The 19461-nt window shown below is 41.1% G+C and overlaps 1 protein-coding gene across 2 annotated transcripts in view; it reads right to left on the bottom strand.

The window, feature by feature from the left end:
• The window catches only part of epha6 (eph receptor A6), a 202380-nt gene that overhangs the window by 156380 nt on the left and 26539 nt on the right, over positions 1–19461 (bottom strand). For both annotated transcript variants that reach the window (XM_035394742.1, XM_035394741.1), the window contains one exon: positions 14402–14466. In XM_035394742.1, the coding sequence (XP_035250633.1) occupies positions 14402–14466 (65 nt within the window). The remainder of the gene's footprint in view (positions 1–14401; positions 14467–19461) is intronic.

Below are 19461 nucleotides of genomic sequence, written 5' to 3' on the forward strand. Positions count from 1 at the left end.
TGTCACAGAGAGATCTGCAGCCAAGCTACAAGGGAATAAATATGGAACTAACAGTCAGTTAATGTTATGGAGCAATCTACTGCCAAGCTACACAAGGCCAGATTATAGAACTATCTAACAACGTAATGCATTTTTGTATTTGGTAAGGCACTTCATGTGATCAACACAATGTGAGAAAACGTATGAGCAGTTAAGTGTATGCACATATTTGAATGGCTATTCCCAGTGAATATGTAGATAGTTAATGTCAACTCAAGATGTTGATTAAATTCACAAAAAAATTTTTTTAAATTTTTTTAAAGAAAATCACAAATTATACACCATGTAACTCTACAAATCAACCAATAACAATTTTATCTTCCCTATTGCATATTTCACACTCTGGAAGATTTATTCCCCTCCCATAAAATAACACATACCCATAATCCTGGGATTCGTCCACTCACAAAATAGATGCAGGTATGGTACATGCAGCCTCAGACAGCTGCATAAAAAAAGTTGTGGTGCATGAGTGCAATAACACTGCCATCTCTGTGGAGAGATGGGACAACACCGGTGTGTGTACGAAGGTTTATTGAATGGACGAGAACCGTTTGTGTTCTGTTGTCAGTGAGATCATAGGAATCAGCAGAGGGGATGTCACTGAAAGGATTTTATTGACAGATGGGAGTGAGAGAGGAATGAGTACCCAAATGGTCGTCGCACCAATCTACAGCTCTGGAATGCAGCAGTGTGTGCAGGACTGGTGCTTCCCATTGGTCAAAGCTTTCCAAATTAAATTAGACCTGATTTTAAGATCAGAATGATTAAAAAAAGGAAAAAAAAAAGACTTTGACCAGTAAAATATCTTGTGTTTTGTCATACAATATATCACTTTATTTTATTTGTGTTGGTAAAGGGTTCAGAGAGAACAATGCTCCCTGACTGACTCTTGAGAAGTTTCCAGAAATAAATGAGAAAAATATCCTGCACACAGTTTAATGCTTCCAAGAGTGGATTTGCTGCAGCGCACTTTGAACAGGTACATGAACAACTGCCTGATTGAAACATTGTGAACTTTGCAATTCCGGTAATAAAATCTTGGGAACATTAAATTATTTCCTTCATATGATTCACTGCATGCCCAGAACAGGTGCTCACATAGATATACATACTACATGTATTGAAATAAGGAATGGATAAAAAACTACTACATGTCTTGATATAAGGAATGTATAAAACAACAACTGCTACTTACCACAACTAATAACTGCTCGTACCACTGTTACTGCTACTACTGCTTTATAATTATGAGCTGAAATTAAGGACGAGGATACCTTAACCAGTTAAATAAAGAGGCAACAGAAGTACAACACAGTGGTCCTCATCTGATCTAGCTTTGGCTGGACTTCAGCTGGTCAGAGAAGTCTCTCTCAGTAAGGAGATGAGAAAGGAAGCATGTCATTCATGGGAAGAGATGAGAACTTGAATTAGCCTATCTCCCTGTCTGATGAATAACTACCATTCACCATATTGTTCTGGCATAGGCACAAACTAAAACCTATTCTCAGTCACAGCCACAACAAACAATTACCCTTATCCAAGAGTACAGTTAGAGTTAGTTCTAATGTTCAGAGACAAAACAGACTTAACTTGCTCATTAAACACATCTGGTGCCTGATTAACTGCACACATTTTAAATTAAGATAAGACATTTTACAAGATATGGATATACAACTTTGCCGCTGGTGCTTCATGTCTCAGTAGTATTAAGGTTTAACATTAGTAGCACTGTTATATTTGAAGATATAATAATGCATGGCATCACTGAGTATGATATATGGTGCTTGCGTAGAGACCAAAAGTATGCACAATTCAAAATCTATTGTCTCTCTTGAATCTCGTATCTATTGCAAATTAACAGCATGATTTTTAGAAGAAATGAAGCCAGCAAGCTGACTGCAGACGCTTCAAAATGCTGCTTTGTCACATGCCCTATAGAGTTCTTTCAGTGCCCAAAAATACCAGACATGGAAGTGCTTTTCCAGCAGACGCATGTGGACGTGCTCACGGGTCTCTGTCTTCTCCTTTTTGGGAATGACACCAAAATGTAATTAGAATTACACTAGAGACGCCCTTTATTGGCAGGCCTGTCTTCTTCAAAGAAATCAATTCTGAAGGGCTTGGTGAAGTGCTCTATTAATTTTAAATCAGTTTAGCTATCATATTTCCTGGATATTTTCGTTTTTGAGAGGTCAATGGAAAGGTTGTACTAAAAAAGTCTGTTGGGCGCTAGGCACTTTGTCAGACCAAAGTCACCGTTTAAAATTAGCTTCTTTTTAAAAAAAATGTTGTTGCCATTTGATTGCTCCTGCCTTTGTATGGAGTTTGTGTTCAATGTATACAACCATGCATAATAAAAACATAATACACATCTTTTCGTAAATTCAATGATAATTATGAAATCCCATTCCATATTAGGAATTTGACTAGTTTTTCATGTGCCATGCAGAGAATAGAAAATGGAAAAGAAAAAAAAAAAGTTGATGTAGTCAACTTAAAATGCATAGACATTACAGCCCAGAAGAGTAGTTAAAATGATAATATTAACAGCATGTGAGAGTTTATAGTCCCAGTGATATGAGATAGATTATTACCGCGGATAGTGCATAGAAAAAAAAGAGATACCAAACTTGTAACATGAAAAAAGGTCAAGAAAACAAACTAAATTTTGATAGACAAGTCATATTCATTTGTTCAAAGATCATGATAGTTGAATATTTCCACGCAGAATGAATAAATCAGTAACACTTCCAAATTGAAAGAAAAATTGAAAAACCAGGTAAATCCTTAGTGTTTTGACAAAGTAAAGCAGCTGATCTCACAGCACCTGTCATTCACAACATCTTGGACATCCTTATAGAAGTGAAGTATACTGATTTTTTTAAATTATTTTTTATAAAACATTTTATCACCATGAAGATAAAACTAAAATCCTACTCATAGGAGCAAATGGAAATGGAAAGAAAGATAAAATACTTAGCAGGACATCTACAGCAGCTGCTGAAGTCCAATCAGAAGTGAGGAATTGTGGTGTCATACTTTACTCTGAATCACATTTCAAGTCTCCCATAGACTATGTAACCAAGACTGCCTTTTTTCCTTTGAGAAATATAGCACGTGTCAGGCCATTCCTCTCTCTGCAAGATGCTATGAAGCTGACACATGGGTTTAGTTGCCTAGATTATTGTAATGCACTGTTGACGGGACTACCAAAGAAGCTGATTGATAGATCACTATTTGTACAAAATGCTGCTGCCAGCATCTTAACAAAACCAAGGACATATGAACATATCACTCCTGTTCTGAGCTCTTTGCACTGGCTCCCAGTATCTTTCAGGTTTGATTTTAAAGTACTTCTACTCATCTACAATGCTCTTAATGGTATAGCACCATCATGCATTTCTGATGGTCTGTCAGCATATGTTCAGCAAGCTGAACACTTAGATCATCTGCTGCTTCTAAGAATGAAACAAGAAATCGTCTGAAGCATTGTTCTGTTTTTATCCTCCAAAGGCTTGGACTGCTCTACCAATTGCCATCTGTGAGGCAACTACTGTACAGATTTAAGAAACAGCTCGACTCATTTTTTAATCATGCCTTCCACTAGCCTTTATTTTTTATTTTGGTTTTACGATTTTAATGATGCATGCTTTTATTTTTTTACTTTGTATTTTCTTTATATAAATTGAATTGGTTGTTGTGACACTAACACAGTGGCTGAAATACTGTGGGTCAGGACCCATTGATGAGTATACACACATTACATTCTGCACCACAGTAGCTATCTGTATTTGTTTAGACACATAATTTAATTTCTAAATTCAATGACAGCATAAACAAATGGTCTGCTATAATTATTATTTTTGCTTTTGGGGCTATTTGTTGCAGGTCTTATTGCTTTCAATCAATATACTTGGTGACCTCATTGGACATATTTTATAGGAGGAGGAGATGGTGCAGGAGTAGCTTCTCTCAACAACCCATTTTCAATGTTTCCATTACACTATCTAGCTTGTGCTTTTAATAGATACTGAATTGCTAATAAGGTGACTTGTGAAATGGTTCATCAGTCTTGACTTACATCCCATGACCAAATCAATCCAAGGCTAAATCTTAAAAATGACATCACCCCAGGCATTTCTAATTTGTGAGTCGCAGGTGGGGAGAATGTCATTAAATTCAGTCAGTCATGAACTTGGTTTACAAAGAGGATTTCCCTGTGATAATCTACCTCACAATCAAGGGAAATGCATCCTTTACTCTCCAAGTCCATAGAACTTTTATCAATATTCTAGGAGTGCTTTAAAATATAGTAGCAACTATGAACATATCCTCACTATACTAATATTTTACTACACAATACATAATACCTGTGTATTTTCTTTCAAATTGTCATTTTGTTTTGAGCCAATACACTCCAGCAAAGCTGGTTTGGCCAACCAAACCACAATCACAATCACCATGTGAAGCCTTGGTTGATTTCAGTGTCAGGGAGAGAGAAGCAGATGGGTCGGTTTGACTATCGCTACCCTGATTATTATTCCAGGATTTCCTCTATGTGACATCCGGCTCATCTCAGTTTGGGACTTCCTGCCACCTCCGCCCTCGTCCCATCCCAGAGGGCCCCGCTCATACCCAGCAGCAGCTCTCCGTGCCCCTAAATAAAAGCAATTTAGCTCCTGTCTGTGTGGGTTAATGCGAGACTGCTGGAAACACAGGTGGACAGAACCCAATGACCTGACTGCTGATGGAGCAGGGGTCAATTAACCTGGAGGCTCAGGGGCTTAAGGGGAGACAGGGCTTGACATGCCACCGGGCTACACCACTACAGTCGCTGCCGGTCTCTCCAATCTCCAGGCCCCCACAAACTATCTATTTCCCACTGATCTCAGCCATTAAATTCCATTCAGATTATTCATTTATTCATCTGTGTTTTATTTATACGAATGTGAAACGAATGGTTCAGGTGTAAGGCACATCTTCAATGGCATGATCCCCCATCAGTCTCTGACACAAAGGAAAATCTATAACCCGCGTTGTGGAAAGAGGAGAAAAATGAAGATCGAGACATTTTCTGTAGCCTGCGCGGAGGCGAACGCATTTTATATTTTGGCTCTGTCACCGGGGTTTACAGGACACATTTGTTTGGGAGGCGTTTTGTGCAGGGCCTATCGATCTCGGCGCGGCTCAGCATCGTTAAGCGCGGGAATCGCGGGGAAAAGCGTGCTCCCGGACCGAGCGTTTTCGCTGTGATGAATTCAGATCAGACCCGGCCACTTGCAGAGATGATGGCCACCCCCCCGTGTGCCCGGCCCACTGCGTCTAGCGCCATTACGAACGATAAGACTTTCATAACCACCTGTGAGGCTGGCTAGCAGGCGGCACAACCCCAGAAAATACCTACGCCTTCGTATGCTAATAGAGCTTCTATGACAACGTGCAATAACGGCCGACCGGAGTGTGTGGCACAAACGCGTGTGTGACACAAACGTGTGTGTGCCAGGTGCGTGACACAAACGCGTGTGTGCCAGGTGCTCTGGCTCGGAATGCCCTGAGAAAAGGCCCGGCCTGTCCTCCTCAAAGTCTCAATTTTGAATTCCAGCACAGTCGGCTCAAATTTACAGACTGAAATATTCCACCTTTTATTTAGAGCATTTGGGATATGTGTGTGCGCGAGTATGTACAGGAGTGTGGGTCTGTGTGTGTGTTTGGTGGGTGGGTTGTTTGTTCAAACAAAAGACATAAAGTACCGTCAGATATTTTGGAGGGAACATATTAATCATTCACATATCGCTGATCAACTCCTTTTGAAGTGGCGGGGACACAGACAGGCCTGGGAAAAGGTCAACTCCTCAAAGAGAATATTGAATGAGAGGAAGGGGGAGGACGATTAATCAACACTGAGGTAAAAGAGCTTGGCGGGGCTCTGATTTGACGGTTCTAGCAGTTCTGATTAAGGACGCACTAACCTTGCATCGCCAGGTGTGAGACTCACTTTGACGGCTGACTCACTGTGGATTTCTCCCTCTTATTGACACTCCAAAGAAGAAATGCAAAAAGCACAGATGCCCAGATGCCAATAACTCTACAATGAATGCACTAATTCCCTCATTCATTCATTAGCATCGGGCCCTGATAGAGGTACGTTGCGCTGTGATAGAGTGCGTGTGATCCCCGGTGCACTCATACAGACCCTGCTACATTAACACGCGCGTGCAGGCAGACGGCAGGCACGACCTTGAGCGGCTCCTCCGGCACGCGGCCCGGCGCGTCCCCAGTTCCAGGCCCTCATTACCGAAGCATCCTCTCGACAGGCCGGGGAGCGTTCCCCCCCCCAAGACAGCTGCCTCATCTCGACAGCCTGATTACTCGGCGCCGTGTACGCGCGGGAGGCCTCCCGGCTCGGCGCTCCCCGCCGCGCATTTAGAGCAGGGCGGCCTCAGTCTCGCGCTGTCAGCCGGGCCGGAGACGCTGTCACCAGGCCCCGGACGTTTAAAGTCACGGCTCATTACCACGCTCCTTCCCACACCGCCGAGGTGAAAGAGGTGTCATCGCCGAGGAAGCGCTACCTGGGGGAGCGGGGGAGTGGGCGGGGGGATGGGGGGCGGGGGCATGGGGTGATCTCCAAATTCACTTCAGAGTGTGACACTGCCATCTGAACCCCCTTTGGCATTTAACCCATTTCATTTTTACATTAAAAAAAAAATCTTTCGGATTCACACCCTGCTTTTCCTATCTCTCAAACATTTTATAAACACATGGGAGTTGGCCAATCAAAATTCCGTAACTCCAGCCGCCTTTAATTTGACAGTGCAGGAGTGCATTAAGATTTGGCCCGGGCCAAATCCCTGACAGGCAACGAGCCAATTAAGCCGTCCCCTGGCACTGCTTAAGCCTTGTAATGACAGAGGTCATTGGAAGTAACTCAGACACAGAATTACTCTCCCGCCCCACCGCATGCTCCTCTGGGGGCTCTGCTCTGTGACCCCCCGCACTCCCTCCAGGGACACCATTAATCTATTAGCTTGCATGCTCATGAAAAAATGGCAGCATCTTCAGTCATTCCTCATAATGGTATTAAGGAACACAGCACTGGATGATAAGCGTGAGGTAATTGCAATTAATTACCCTGATTATATATTGTAATGAAGGATTAAAGCTTAGGAGTGTGAGACGAAGTGTAATGTAATGTGCCTGCCTGTGTTCTGACTGATAGTCCAGGTTCAGGTACAGCATGCCTCACAAGCAAATCCTCTAAAATCCCCCACCCACAACTTCTGAAAAATCTTAATGAATATGGATCGTGAGAAATCCTCAGAATGCCTCTAGGTACAGCCAAATGATCTGCCTGTACAAGGGTTTATGCAGATTATACCAAGGCTTATACTTTTTCAGTGAACATGATCGTCCAATCATTCTTGTACAATTAGTAAAACTGAAATGTGGAACAGTTCAACTTCCTTTATGAGCCATGTGAAAACTGTACTGCAGTCACAACAATATCGGAGGGTTTCACATTAAAATGGCCGCGATTTTGTGCCAAGCGTGTGGGAGACACCCAAGTCCTTAGTATGGTGTCTGTTCACGCATATTGTGATATAGCTTGGATTACTAATGCAATCTAGGCCGGTTTATGATATTAAGGGTGACATTAGCAGGGTGCAGTGAACAAGCAAAACAACCGTCTTCATTTCAGTTTAGCCTGAACGCTCAACCAAACCACTGTTGTTTTGGAGATAAATTTTTATATAATCCCTTAAAGCAGTTTTATGTAATTAAATAAATAAATACTGCTCCCTCCTCTCACTCTGGGGAAATAACTCATACATATTTCAGCAGAGTGTCTGCCGATGCTGAGAAAAGCTTACTGAGCCCGCATACAGACGGCAAAATCAGGCCCAGTTTCCCTCTGCACAGTCCAGGCACATGCTATTCCAAGGCCTTTTCCCTCTTATTATTTTGAAAGGAAAGACGTGTGCTTTGGCTGAGGAGGATTTTTACAAGTTTGACTTGGGGTGTGTTCGATGCTCACTGAGCGACAAACGGTGGTCGCACACTGGCACTGGGGCGTGGCCCACTGGCATAGCACGGGCCATACTGGCATGGTGCTTGGCACACTGGCATGGCATTGGGAATACTGGCATGGTGCGTGGCCCACTGGCATGGCATGGGGCATACTGGCATGGTGCATGGCCCACTGGTATGGCATGAGGCACCAGCATTTATCTGAATAACAAATCAGACTGACAATGGTTTTTAATAAAATAGAATTTATTATATAAACAAACATCTAAACTAAAATCATAAAAGGCTAACTAAGGGAATATGAAAAGGGGATGAGCGTTTCGCTCGCGTGTGTGTGTGTGTGTGTCTAGTCGTGTGTGTTCACCAGCACACCTGGTGCCTGGGAACAAAAGCTCCCCTGTTGGAGCGAATTATGAATCAGATTTTAGCACGTGGTCCTCAGATAGGCAGGTTTGTGTAGATCTCTAGGCCACAAATTAAAAAATATAGCCCATGGAAGAGTTGCTGTATTGAAAGCTTCACTGCAATTTCATAAACAGCAAAAGATAACCCTGATTAAGAAAAATACTTTGATTTGTTTCCTTGAGATTAGTTTCCTTAAGTTATTCAAAAATTCACTTTAATTAAAGAAACACTCCCAGAAAGACACTGCAATCACAAAGAGCCCCTCGGCATCAAATTAACCAGCTTGTGGATTTCTCATGTGCAAAACGCTTATTTACACAAGCTTGGAAGGCTCCAATGTCAAAACGTAGCAACGCTCAAATGACACCTAAACCTGGTTTCAAGCAAAAACCCCTTTCAACAGACCAGGAGCAGCAGGGAACCAGCAGAGCTCATCGGCCTGTTTGGGCCAGTATCATTGCCTGCATCATTACAATATTGGCTAACATGATATGAGTTTCTGTTCTTTAATCACACAGAATGCTTGCAGCATGTGGGCTGCACTGTGCCCAAGCTCATGGAAACACCGCTGTAAGATGCACCACCTCTGACCTGTGAGTATAAGATATATTGGATGAATATCATGTGCCACCTCCGAAAAATAACTTGCTCTCTACTGTCTGTCCCTATTAGTCTTGTCTACTAATTGGCCTCGCTGGTTCTTGTTTTGTTGCCTTTTTGTTTTTGCCCCGTTTAGCATTATTTTTCACTCGTTTTATTGTAAAGTGCGGCACATTGGAAAGATCCTGGTGAGTGTATTAAAAAGTAACTAAGCAAATAACATTTCTTCTCATTACCCATTCTAAAACTAATTAGGATTATCGATACAAGTCTGCCGGTGAAGATGGTCTCAGTCAGACCCTCCTCCTCCCTCTTCCCCTCATCACCCCCCGTGTCTGGTATTATTCATGGCAGAAGTCCTGACAGCTCAATCATGGAGTCAGGGCTGCTGCCTGCCCTCTCCTCCTCACTGCTGTCAGACTGACCTACATGATGCAATAGTCTCTCCTGACACCCACAGAAAGTCCTCAGCATGTCTGCAGTGTCTTACTAAGGACAGGGAGTCATGCAACAGCCTGGATTCAGATAAGGCTCCTCGTTAAATATGACTCAGGATTAAGTCCACGAGATGATTTCTTTCCACATTTATATTCCTCAAAACTCACATTTTGAGTGAGTTCAGTGATTATGCAAGATAAAATGAAACTCTATTGCTCAAGCAATGTCTGTTACTAAGGGAAAAGCTGAGCACAAGCTGAGGTTGAATCTAAGCCACTATTGCCCAATCTGATTTGAGTGGATCGCAGCAACAAAGGCTGATACAGCTCCATCTGGCTGAGAGTAATGAGTAGATTTGTACATTACATTGGGCATACATCGCATCCATTCAGAAGATTCTTAAACGATCCTCAGAGGCTCGCAAATAAAACGTGTGAAAGTGCATTCAAGCAGGCAAAGTAATAAACAGGTTAAAAAAAGAACAGCGGATCTACGACAGTGCTACATTTATAAGTCTACAGGTGATTACACAGATTAATCAGCAGGATGTCCCAGAGATGCCAACTAGCTGCAGTGTTAACTGCATGCTCCAGAACCACACAGCCCCCACTCTTGACCAGAAAGTCCTCTTAGACCAAGCCTTATGCGAAGGGAAATGACTCCACTGGTTTAATTCAATTGCACAATTTGTCTTTTCTCTAAACCAGGGACAGGGATTGAGGTAGGCAGGCAATTGTAATATTTTTGTTTTAACTGTCAAAACTGAGGCCCTGTCCCCCCCCCCCTCCTATTTATGGTCTGCTGTGAGTCCAAATCCAAAAATAGCGAAATCCCACACCAGAGCTGTAGAAACATACCTGGTCCCATTTACCCATGTGCTGCATACCATTTAATTGGTAAAAGCTTGCGTTATGCAGGAATCTGCTTTGTTGAGCCAATCTCGACAAAACAATAGTTAGAAACATTTTTTAATGTTGCTGTGAAGGTCTGCGTGTGTGCGTGAGTGTGTGTGAGGGAGCATGCATGCATTCACGCATGGTGGTGGGGCTGAGGGGCATGGGGTTAGATAGCACCTTCTTATCAATACAGTGCCAAAAAAAGCACATACTGAAAAAGGGCTCTGTACCACTTTGCAATTCAAAGTTGCACTGTCATTCATAAACTATGAAGCAGAACAGTTATAGCACACACACATGTATCTTAAAGGCTCTCAATAACTAAGAATCCCTTTAGGATCAACAGTCACACAATGAAAAATGAATTATGAAAAACAAGCAAAGAGGGAACTCTCCCAAACCCAGATACCTTGGAGAGATAAATACTGTCGAACTACTGAACTGAAAAATTACCAATAACATTTTAGAGAACAGTCAGTTGGCCAAAAGTTTAGCTTTTAAATATAGGCCCTTTGGATTAATGGAATAACAACCCAAATGGAGTAATGATAGGGTTAATGAGTAAATAATTCTCTGCATTTGGACGATTGTAACTGACACATTGCATGATATTTAGATAATATTGGAAAACAGGATGTAAAAATGAATACATTTTGTTGAATTGATTTAATTGACTGAAAACAGAACAACTATGAATAATATGTGGTTTGACTGAATTGCATACACCTTTAAACTCATGCGCATTGTGGATGTGTGGTTCTGGGCCCTGTGAAAGCTCCCTTTCCCATATCGATGAGAGAAGATACAAGATTGAAAAGGAACTCAAAGGGAACTAAGGGATAAAGAGGAAGGTGAAGTAGTCTCCAGTCTTTCTGGTGTTAAGGCGAGGCAATTGTCTCTAATTAAAAGACAACAATACGAGCTCGAGAAGCGTGACCCTCGTCGGTTGCGGATTATGAAAACCCTCCACATCCCCATCTTATTGCGATTCCTCAGACTCATTTTGGGGAAGCTTGGGAGACGGATCCCGTGAGATGCTAACAAAACACTCCCGCAAAGCAGTGACTAGGGGCGCACAAACAAACACTCCACTCGATTAAAGGGAGAACTCATTAAACAATAAATACTCTTCAGGCAAGAGGATATTTGCTTCATTCGGTCAAGCCTGCACAGGTAATAAGCATTTGATTAGCATGACAATGACTGCATTGACAGGAGAGATTTGAACGGAGGAAAATGATATTACTTAGTTTATTACAGTCGCGTTTGTATTATTGTATAAACTTATTTGACCGTCTCAATTTGATGAGATATAAGATTTGATTTGTGGCAGGAGTGCATCTGCAAATGAGCATTGTTGCTCCTGGGCATTTCTCTGCGGCTCTGCGATGGGAGGAAAACTTTGATAAAATCTTTTTTTGCTTTGCGCGCTCTCATTGACACCATTTCTTTCACACTGGCTCTCCTGAGGCCAATTCGAGTTCTCTAAATCTTGTGTTGGTAGGCAGCAGTTCAAGCGCGCTTTATTGAAGCCATTTTTGTCTCAATGGGGTCAGCGAGCGATATTCCACAGTGAAATTAACTTAATAGCTTTTACAAAGAGTCTATTGAAGGACACTGAAAGAAGCAATTACAACTTTTCAGGGGCTTTATTCTAGTAAATGCCACCATCAAAAAAATAAAATAAAATAAATAAATAAAAATAATTGAATTCTGTCTGGAGCTTCTGTGATTAATCATCTCATATCATTCTGTGCACCTTTGGTTTTTCCAGTGAATGTAACGGAAATAAATATTTTTCCATTGAAACTATTTAATAAGGGATTGTTAATGTTAAAATTGAGTTCAAGTATGAAAAAAATCATTACAATTTTTCATGTTTTCAGTTGCTTATATTTTTTTTAATTGAGACAAAATGTTTCTCTTAGAGAACAATGATGAAATATCTTATAACATTTTGTCTATGTATGCACCCTTTTGATATCTTTTTTGTGTAATGTGTAATGAGAACCCAATAAGAGAAATGGATATTTTTGGTACGGTGCAATACATACATGTGAGGGAAATAACTGATGCAAAGTCAATTCTTCTTCACGACATCCTAGCTGACATAAGCAGTGCATGGGTCTCATTAGGGAAGCTATTTCTCTCATATGCTGCTATTGACACCCGACTTTTCCTAAAAAACTTTCCTAACTGATCTATGCACATTTTGAGGTTTGTCAACTCCAGTTCGTAAGTGCTCGTTTGAATATCCTACCAGGTATCAAGCTAAAAATCAGGTATCAAACAAAAAAAAAAAAATCAAAAAAATCTAGACAAGGAGAGGATTCTGTGAACATATATGTACATTTGTTCCTCATAAAAAAATAAGCCGTTCATTGAAAGCGAAAGTCGACTACTTCTGCCTAATTGTGAGGGTGCAGAAAATGTTGCTTCCCAAAAGGGCCACCGGTGGCATGGTTTGCAGTTTTTAATTAGAGAACAACCGAACCATAAATTAAATATATATTTATCTGATTTTCCCCGCTAGTGAAGATCTGGTGCATGAGGCGACTCACTCTACGCAGAATAAAACAACCCATCTGAAGCCTATAAAATAATTAGAATCATGGGTGTGAGTGTACATGATTCAGAACACATTTAAGAATATTTAAATTAATTTATGTGTCAACTTATTTTTGGTCTAAAAGTATTGTACCAAAGTATGTCGACGAGTTCAAACATCGTGATACCATTTTTTGAAATATCTCCCAGCCCTACAGACTACTAATGCTTCAATATATCAAAGGAAAATCAATTGTCAGTTGTAGTTTCAGAAACAACAGAAAATAAATATTGTGGGACTAGTTCACATCTTTTCTGTCTAATTCTCCAGTAACAATAACAGGAGTGGAGTAAGTTGCAGTATTGGCAAATATCAAACTAATAATATCCTATTGTGGTGAAGCCTGAGGTTTACACCCCTAGCCAGAAATGAGGTGCGCTCATTTCCGGGAACGGTGGAAATCTCAAAGGCCTCCTCAGTAGCAAGTCAGGCCAGCAAAGTCCAGACTTCACAAAGATGCATTCAATTCAAGGTTAGGGGCTGTTCTACTGGGGGGACCAGGGAGCCCTTAAACCCATAGTGTACACTGGGTTTCACAGAGAAGGAGCGCCTCGCAAATAAGTGGGCTTTGGAGAGTTCAAGTGTTTAAGATATTACCTAATTGGGAGAGAGTTCCAGCTTGAGACTGACCACTGATCACTGCAGTGGCCCGAGACAATGAAGGACAATGGTCAGTTTCTCTGCAGCCCCTCTGTTACCAAATTACCTATAAGCCTGGGATGGCTAACCAGGCTGCAGATTGCCTGTCACAAAACCCGTGCTCCTTGGACAGTGGGGATATAGACATGGACTCTTGTACAGGTTTGGTAAAGGGGGGGGGGGGTGTAATGAACATGAATCCCATGGCCTTTATAGGCCAGTATAAAATTAATCTTACCTGCATGGAGACTGGGGGAAGGCAGATGGAACGTAGATACATATTTATATTGTATGTAATAATTTATACTTTGTTGGTGGCTCAGTGTTGTATACTGTATGTAAATAAGTTTTGCATGAAGCTATACGAGAGTGTGAGGCTGCAATCTGTCTGTGTGTGTGGCTAAGTGGGGTTACAGAGTGTGTGCAATGCCAGGATAGTTTTGGGGAGAATACTTTTGTAAGCTTTTTGGAATTTTAACCACGGAGAGAGGTTTTGGTAAAACACTATAGCCCACCCTGAATGAAGGGTGTACCTTATACGTCTAGAGCTGTGTTTTTAGTTTTTTTTCCTAGTTGGAGGTCCCCAGTGCATCCCTCCTTGGTAAGCACGGTTATTTTGGGGTTTCTAATAAAAGCACAATTTCACCACAGAGTGGTCTCTGACTCATGTTTACTGCTGGCACAGCTACTTACGGCAGTGTGACAGGGTGTCAGTGCTGATAGGTAGCCACCGGCGGCATGGACTTACCCCATTTATCGGATAGGTCTTCCAGCCCAACTCGCCAAGCACAGCGGTGGTATCCAACAGGACCACTGAATGGAAAGACAAGGCACATGCATCAGCTAGATCTCAATATTCTGGCAGAAGAGTCATTAAACCAAATGATTAAGCTTCTCTTGTTTTTTGTTTTGTTTTTCCCCCAGACTGCTTCCATATGAGACGTCCATATGACGGCAGACAGCACTTGCAACTCATTGTGATGCTGACTGATGAGTTGAAAAATGCACTTAGGCATTTCCTGTCATTTTCCCTTTTCATTTCAGGCAGACGGCCACAGAGCTAGGGGAAATTACATTTTGCCACACTTTGGAAAATTCAGAAATTCCACTGCACTTGATTACATTTTCAAGACAACAATGAAAATCTGCATTGATTTAGGATTGCATTCAAAACAAATTACCCCACCCTCCAAAGATAGCAATTTGTTGCAGATTTTGAGAAAAATGCACAATTAAAAATAAATGAACTTGTTCACAAATATTTAAATGTGTGAAAATTGGCGTGAATAACACCCTTCACAGAAGACTTCAAACGGTTTTGATTTATTTATCTTCACAACAAAGAAAGTCTGACTGGCATTCTCCACAGCAGTCCATTACCATGAATGATATCACTAAAATAATCTGGTGCTGATCTAATGAGCTAATGACTCTGGAGTCACTGGATTGTTTATATGCATATGGTATGAATAAATTATGTGTGGTCGATATCAAAAGTTCAGAGGAAGTTCAGGAGAACTGGATGTTTTTGCAAAGTATTATTCCCACAGATATATTAACAGGATATTGAAGATGGCTGATCAGCGCAGTCCCTTCTGCCATGGACGTGGTCTCTCTCTACTTGAGGAACGAGACTGCCCTTCTTTAAAAGTACCATTGTCGGACCCTGTCGTACGTTTGGTCAATGAGAATTTATGCCAGTGAAAGACCGTGTGGGATTTCAGAGCCCTAGGATTTGACCAGCATTATCAGAACTTCGGAAATGCAAGAGTAAATCCCTGAACCAAAAGAGAGCAGCTCCTGAATAACTGAGCTAACGAACTAACACATACTTATCTTAATAGTACCAATTATATGTTGCCTGTGTGGTGCAAATCATATTAATCAAAATGTTTGGGACAATAGCCAAAATCCATCAGCACACACTTAATGTTTCCTGCAATCTATATCCTCCCTGTTGGGAAAAAAGCCAAAGTGCTGGAAGCTAGAAATAGAACTGAAACCTCTGCTTTCAACATTAATGGAGGAAAAGAGGTAAACTGTAAGGTACAGATTTGGTTTCCACAGATCACCATTTTAGTTTCAGTACTGACCATCTCCTTTCTCTGCAGCATGAAAGGTACACCTTTTTGCCTGTCATTATTATTACTGTTATTGTTATTATTATTATTTATTATTATTAATACATTATTTGTTTTTCCTTCCTTTGGATGAACAATGCTTACTCTGTTCAGCAGCACCACTCATGACTTCCTTGTGTCACTATGCATGTCCATCTACAATAATCGCACTAGCAATGGGGCAAACTCAGGGCACTGCACATAAAGTGTGGCCTTCTTAAGAAATCCCAGCAGCCCAGGATATGCTTGCTGAAGGCGGTGGGGTGGTGAACATTAATAGACCCTGATCATGAGTGTGTGAGAGAGCACAGTCATTCACAGGTTCTCTGTCAGCCCCTGGGCCAATTTCAAATGATGAATGTGCAATTTCCTTTGTCTCTAAGGACCAGTTTAATTATGATCTCTATCAATAAGCTGTGCCATATTTGTGAATTCAGCTCGTACATCAGCCGCAGTGCCGTCAGGACCGCGTGCTGTTCACCGCTGCGGTAATCACTAGTAAACGGATCTGATGAGGCACATGACCACCACAACTAACAAAAAAACAAAATGTAGTAAACTGGTGTTCCCACATAAGTTTAAAAAAATCCACTTTTCTAGAACATTTTTCTAGAAAAAACGTATTTTTATCCATGTATGTAAATGTGAATGTATGGATGGCCTAAAGCACCACCCTATTGTAAGGCAAAGCGTAAGAGGTAAATAAGCCACGTTTGGAGTGTGTCACAAGGGTGGCAAACAATCGATTCAAATACAACTGACGGCAAACATCCAAACAGCCCCAGGTTTAATATATTCCGAGCAAATGTTTGCCCAGTAGAAGGTGTCACATGCCATGAGCTGATTTAAAAAAATAAAAAAATCATTATGCATCTCCTGGCACTGCTATGTACACAGCACTGTGAATGTTTAAGTTAACTGGGTTGCTTAACCCAATGGAAGCAAAGAGGCCATAGTTTAGAAGTGTCACATTTGTCATTTTTTTTTTTTTTTTTTACAAAATTTATTACACTTCACGTTAGTACCATTGTGACCCAATGTTGGAGAGTTTTGCTGCATTCTTCGTGGAGTTACACAGATGCTCTATGCTTGGGTACAGCAACCCCAGCCTATGCACTGTGGTTTAAGTTTCACACCATACCACATAAAAATACTTTACAATTTTACACTGTTACAGTGGTGGGTTTGCATTCAGTGCTAATGCAGAATTCCCCTATGGAAACTAAGGTGTCTAGCATTCATTCGTGTAAGGACCTTCAGCAAATGCTCATTGCAAGCCTGTGTTCTCCAGCAACGGTGGCAGCCAGTCCCCTGATAATCAGGACTTCTTATTTTATTTCTGCAGTCAGACAGCTCAGAATATCCCACATGAATAATTTAATAGAACAAGCCCTGGACCAATAACAGCACAAGCGGCAGCTTACCCACAGTTTCTTAAACACAATTCAGTTGTGAACTTGTGATTGGGTCACAGAGTTAAAGTAAGAGATAACCTTTAGAACGAATGTGAATAATGAATGCACAAAATCAATAATGGGATTTTACTGTCAAGCACAGGGCCATTCTTTAGTGAAGAAGGCTTTTTTGTGGACAGATAAAGGCACGTGGGAAATACTTGGACAAAAATGCATTTTGACATGAATGTTCATTTCAGTGAGGTGCATTTTAATGATTAGTTCTTAACTGAGCATATCTCTATCTCTCTCTCACACACACACACAAAGCTTCCCAAGGTTGAGGTAGCTGAAAAAAGAGACTGGAATATTTTGATTTTATTTCACTTTCATGCGTCTTCTGTGACACAAATGTTATTTTGATTACTCTTTCAGAGGAGAAAAAAAACTTGAGAAGGTATGATGCAAAAGCAAGATTCTATTATATCCGTCTGAGCTACACTGCCTAAGGGTGAACACTGAGAACTGACTGAAAGAAAAATTGCTTCTCATTGTTATGCATTTTGCTTCACACATACAATATAAGATCTCAATTAGGCCTCATTCGCATCTCGAATATGCTCAGCTACAGGAGCAGAAAAGACAAATACTAAAAGAAATACTAAAAATACGATTGCATTATTTAGCAACTGTTGAGCGATACAGTAAGGGAGAATTTACATGTACATTGTTGTCACTTGCCTCTCTCAAAATGTTACAATTAGAGAAACAGATGAGAAAATTGAATCTGTTAAATTAAATCAGTTTGGAAATCAATTCACTGTATTGCAATCTGTACATATATTTGTCACATGTGTCCATCAGTGTCTTAAAGAACCCAGTTTACCTGTAATATGACAGGTTGTGTGACCCACATTTTGCAACAGAGAAGACAATGAGACTGAAACTGATGTAGTTCACTGCTTTCACTCAGTGGAAAATAAGCCTATTTTCAGTATGAAACCGCAACATAAACTGTTGAAGAAACAAAGGTCTTAGTTTAAGATGTATGGCCTCATTTGGTGTAGACGAAAGGCAGCAGAAACAAAGATCTGTGGTGTGAGTTTTGCACCCATTTTAAGTGGGGGTAGGTTGCATATCTAAACAAAGCAGTGGCAAAAATCCATAGATTTTCAATTTTAGATACATTTCGTAAATATTACATCAAACATATAAGAATCCACCATGCCAGGAATAGGAACAGCCATCATAAATGATGAACCTCATAATTAATAACTTATGATCAAACCATTTTTAAACCTTGCTGTCATGCGAGTAGGTGCAGCAGCATCAGATTACGGAGATTATTGTCAAAGGTCAACGTTTCTGGAACAGAGATAGAGAGGTAGACCGTATCTGTAGAATCCCATTTCCTACATATAATTGTGCATTTGCAGGTTGATATGTGTCTGGTTACATGCATTTTCCTCCCAGCCCATTGTGTGTCTGTGTGTGCAAGCGCGTATGTGAATACTTGTGTGTGCATGCGGATGTGCAAATATTGTGTATGCAAAATGGGCATGCATGTGCATGTGTGTGAGTGTGTATGTAAGCGTGTGTGTGTATGCTAAAATGCAACTGCTATAGGATATGTCCTTCGCGCTTTGACTTTTTATACAAGGTGAATGAGGCTGGTATGGGGAGTCTTGGGGGGGGGGGGGGGAGAGCACTTCTTCCTGGAAGAGAAGGCATGCTTTTCTAATTTAATCTCAGCCACACAGGCCGATTACAGAACCGGGAAGTGATGAGCTGGAGCAACTCACACTTCCTCAAACGGAATTACACAAGCACTTTGGCTGCAAGATACAAATCATATTACATCTGTCCCAACTCATACTTAGTCTGGGGGCTGAATTATACTCATATTTCCAAATTCAGTTTTACTTTTCCCAGGAACATGAAAAAAAAAAAAAACTATTGCGGTGATACTAAATATTTAGAATGACTTAATTCAAGTACACTGATGTGGGCTAGACATGCCACAGATTTTACATGCGAGGGGTGTTTTGAGTACATGCACAGGTTCCAAGTCTGCAGTCATTATTAGGATAGCAGTATCAGCCTGAGAGAGCTTCCTGTCTTGCTCAGCCTGACCACGTCAACAATAATTCACTCAAACCAGGGAATCTGAGGCATCAACCGTGGCAGCTCTCATCTGCATTGTTCTGCAAAGTCACGTTCCAACGGAGGTTGGTGTAATCCAGTGGGCAGCGCTCATGCCAATAAAGCAGCCCCAGGAGTGTATTATATTCACA

This window comes from Anguilla anguilla, chromosome 15 (assembly GCF_013347855.1).
Source record: "Anguilla anguilla isolate fAngAng1 chromosome 15, fAngAng1.pri, whole genome shotgun sequence".
NCBI lineage: Eukaryota > Metazoa > Chordata > Actinopteri > Anguilliformes > Anguillidae > Anguilla > Anguilla anguilla.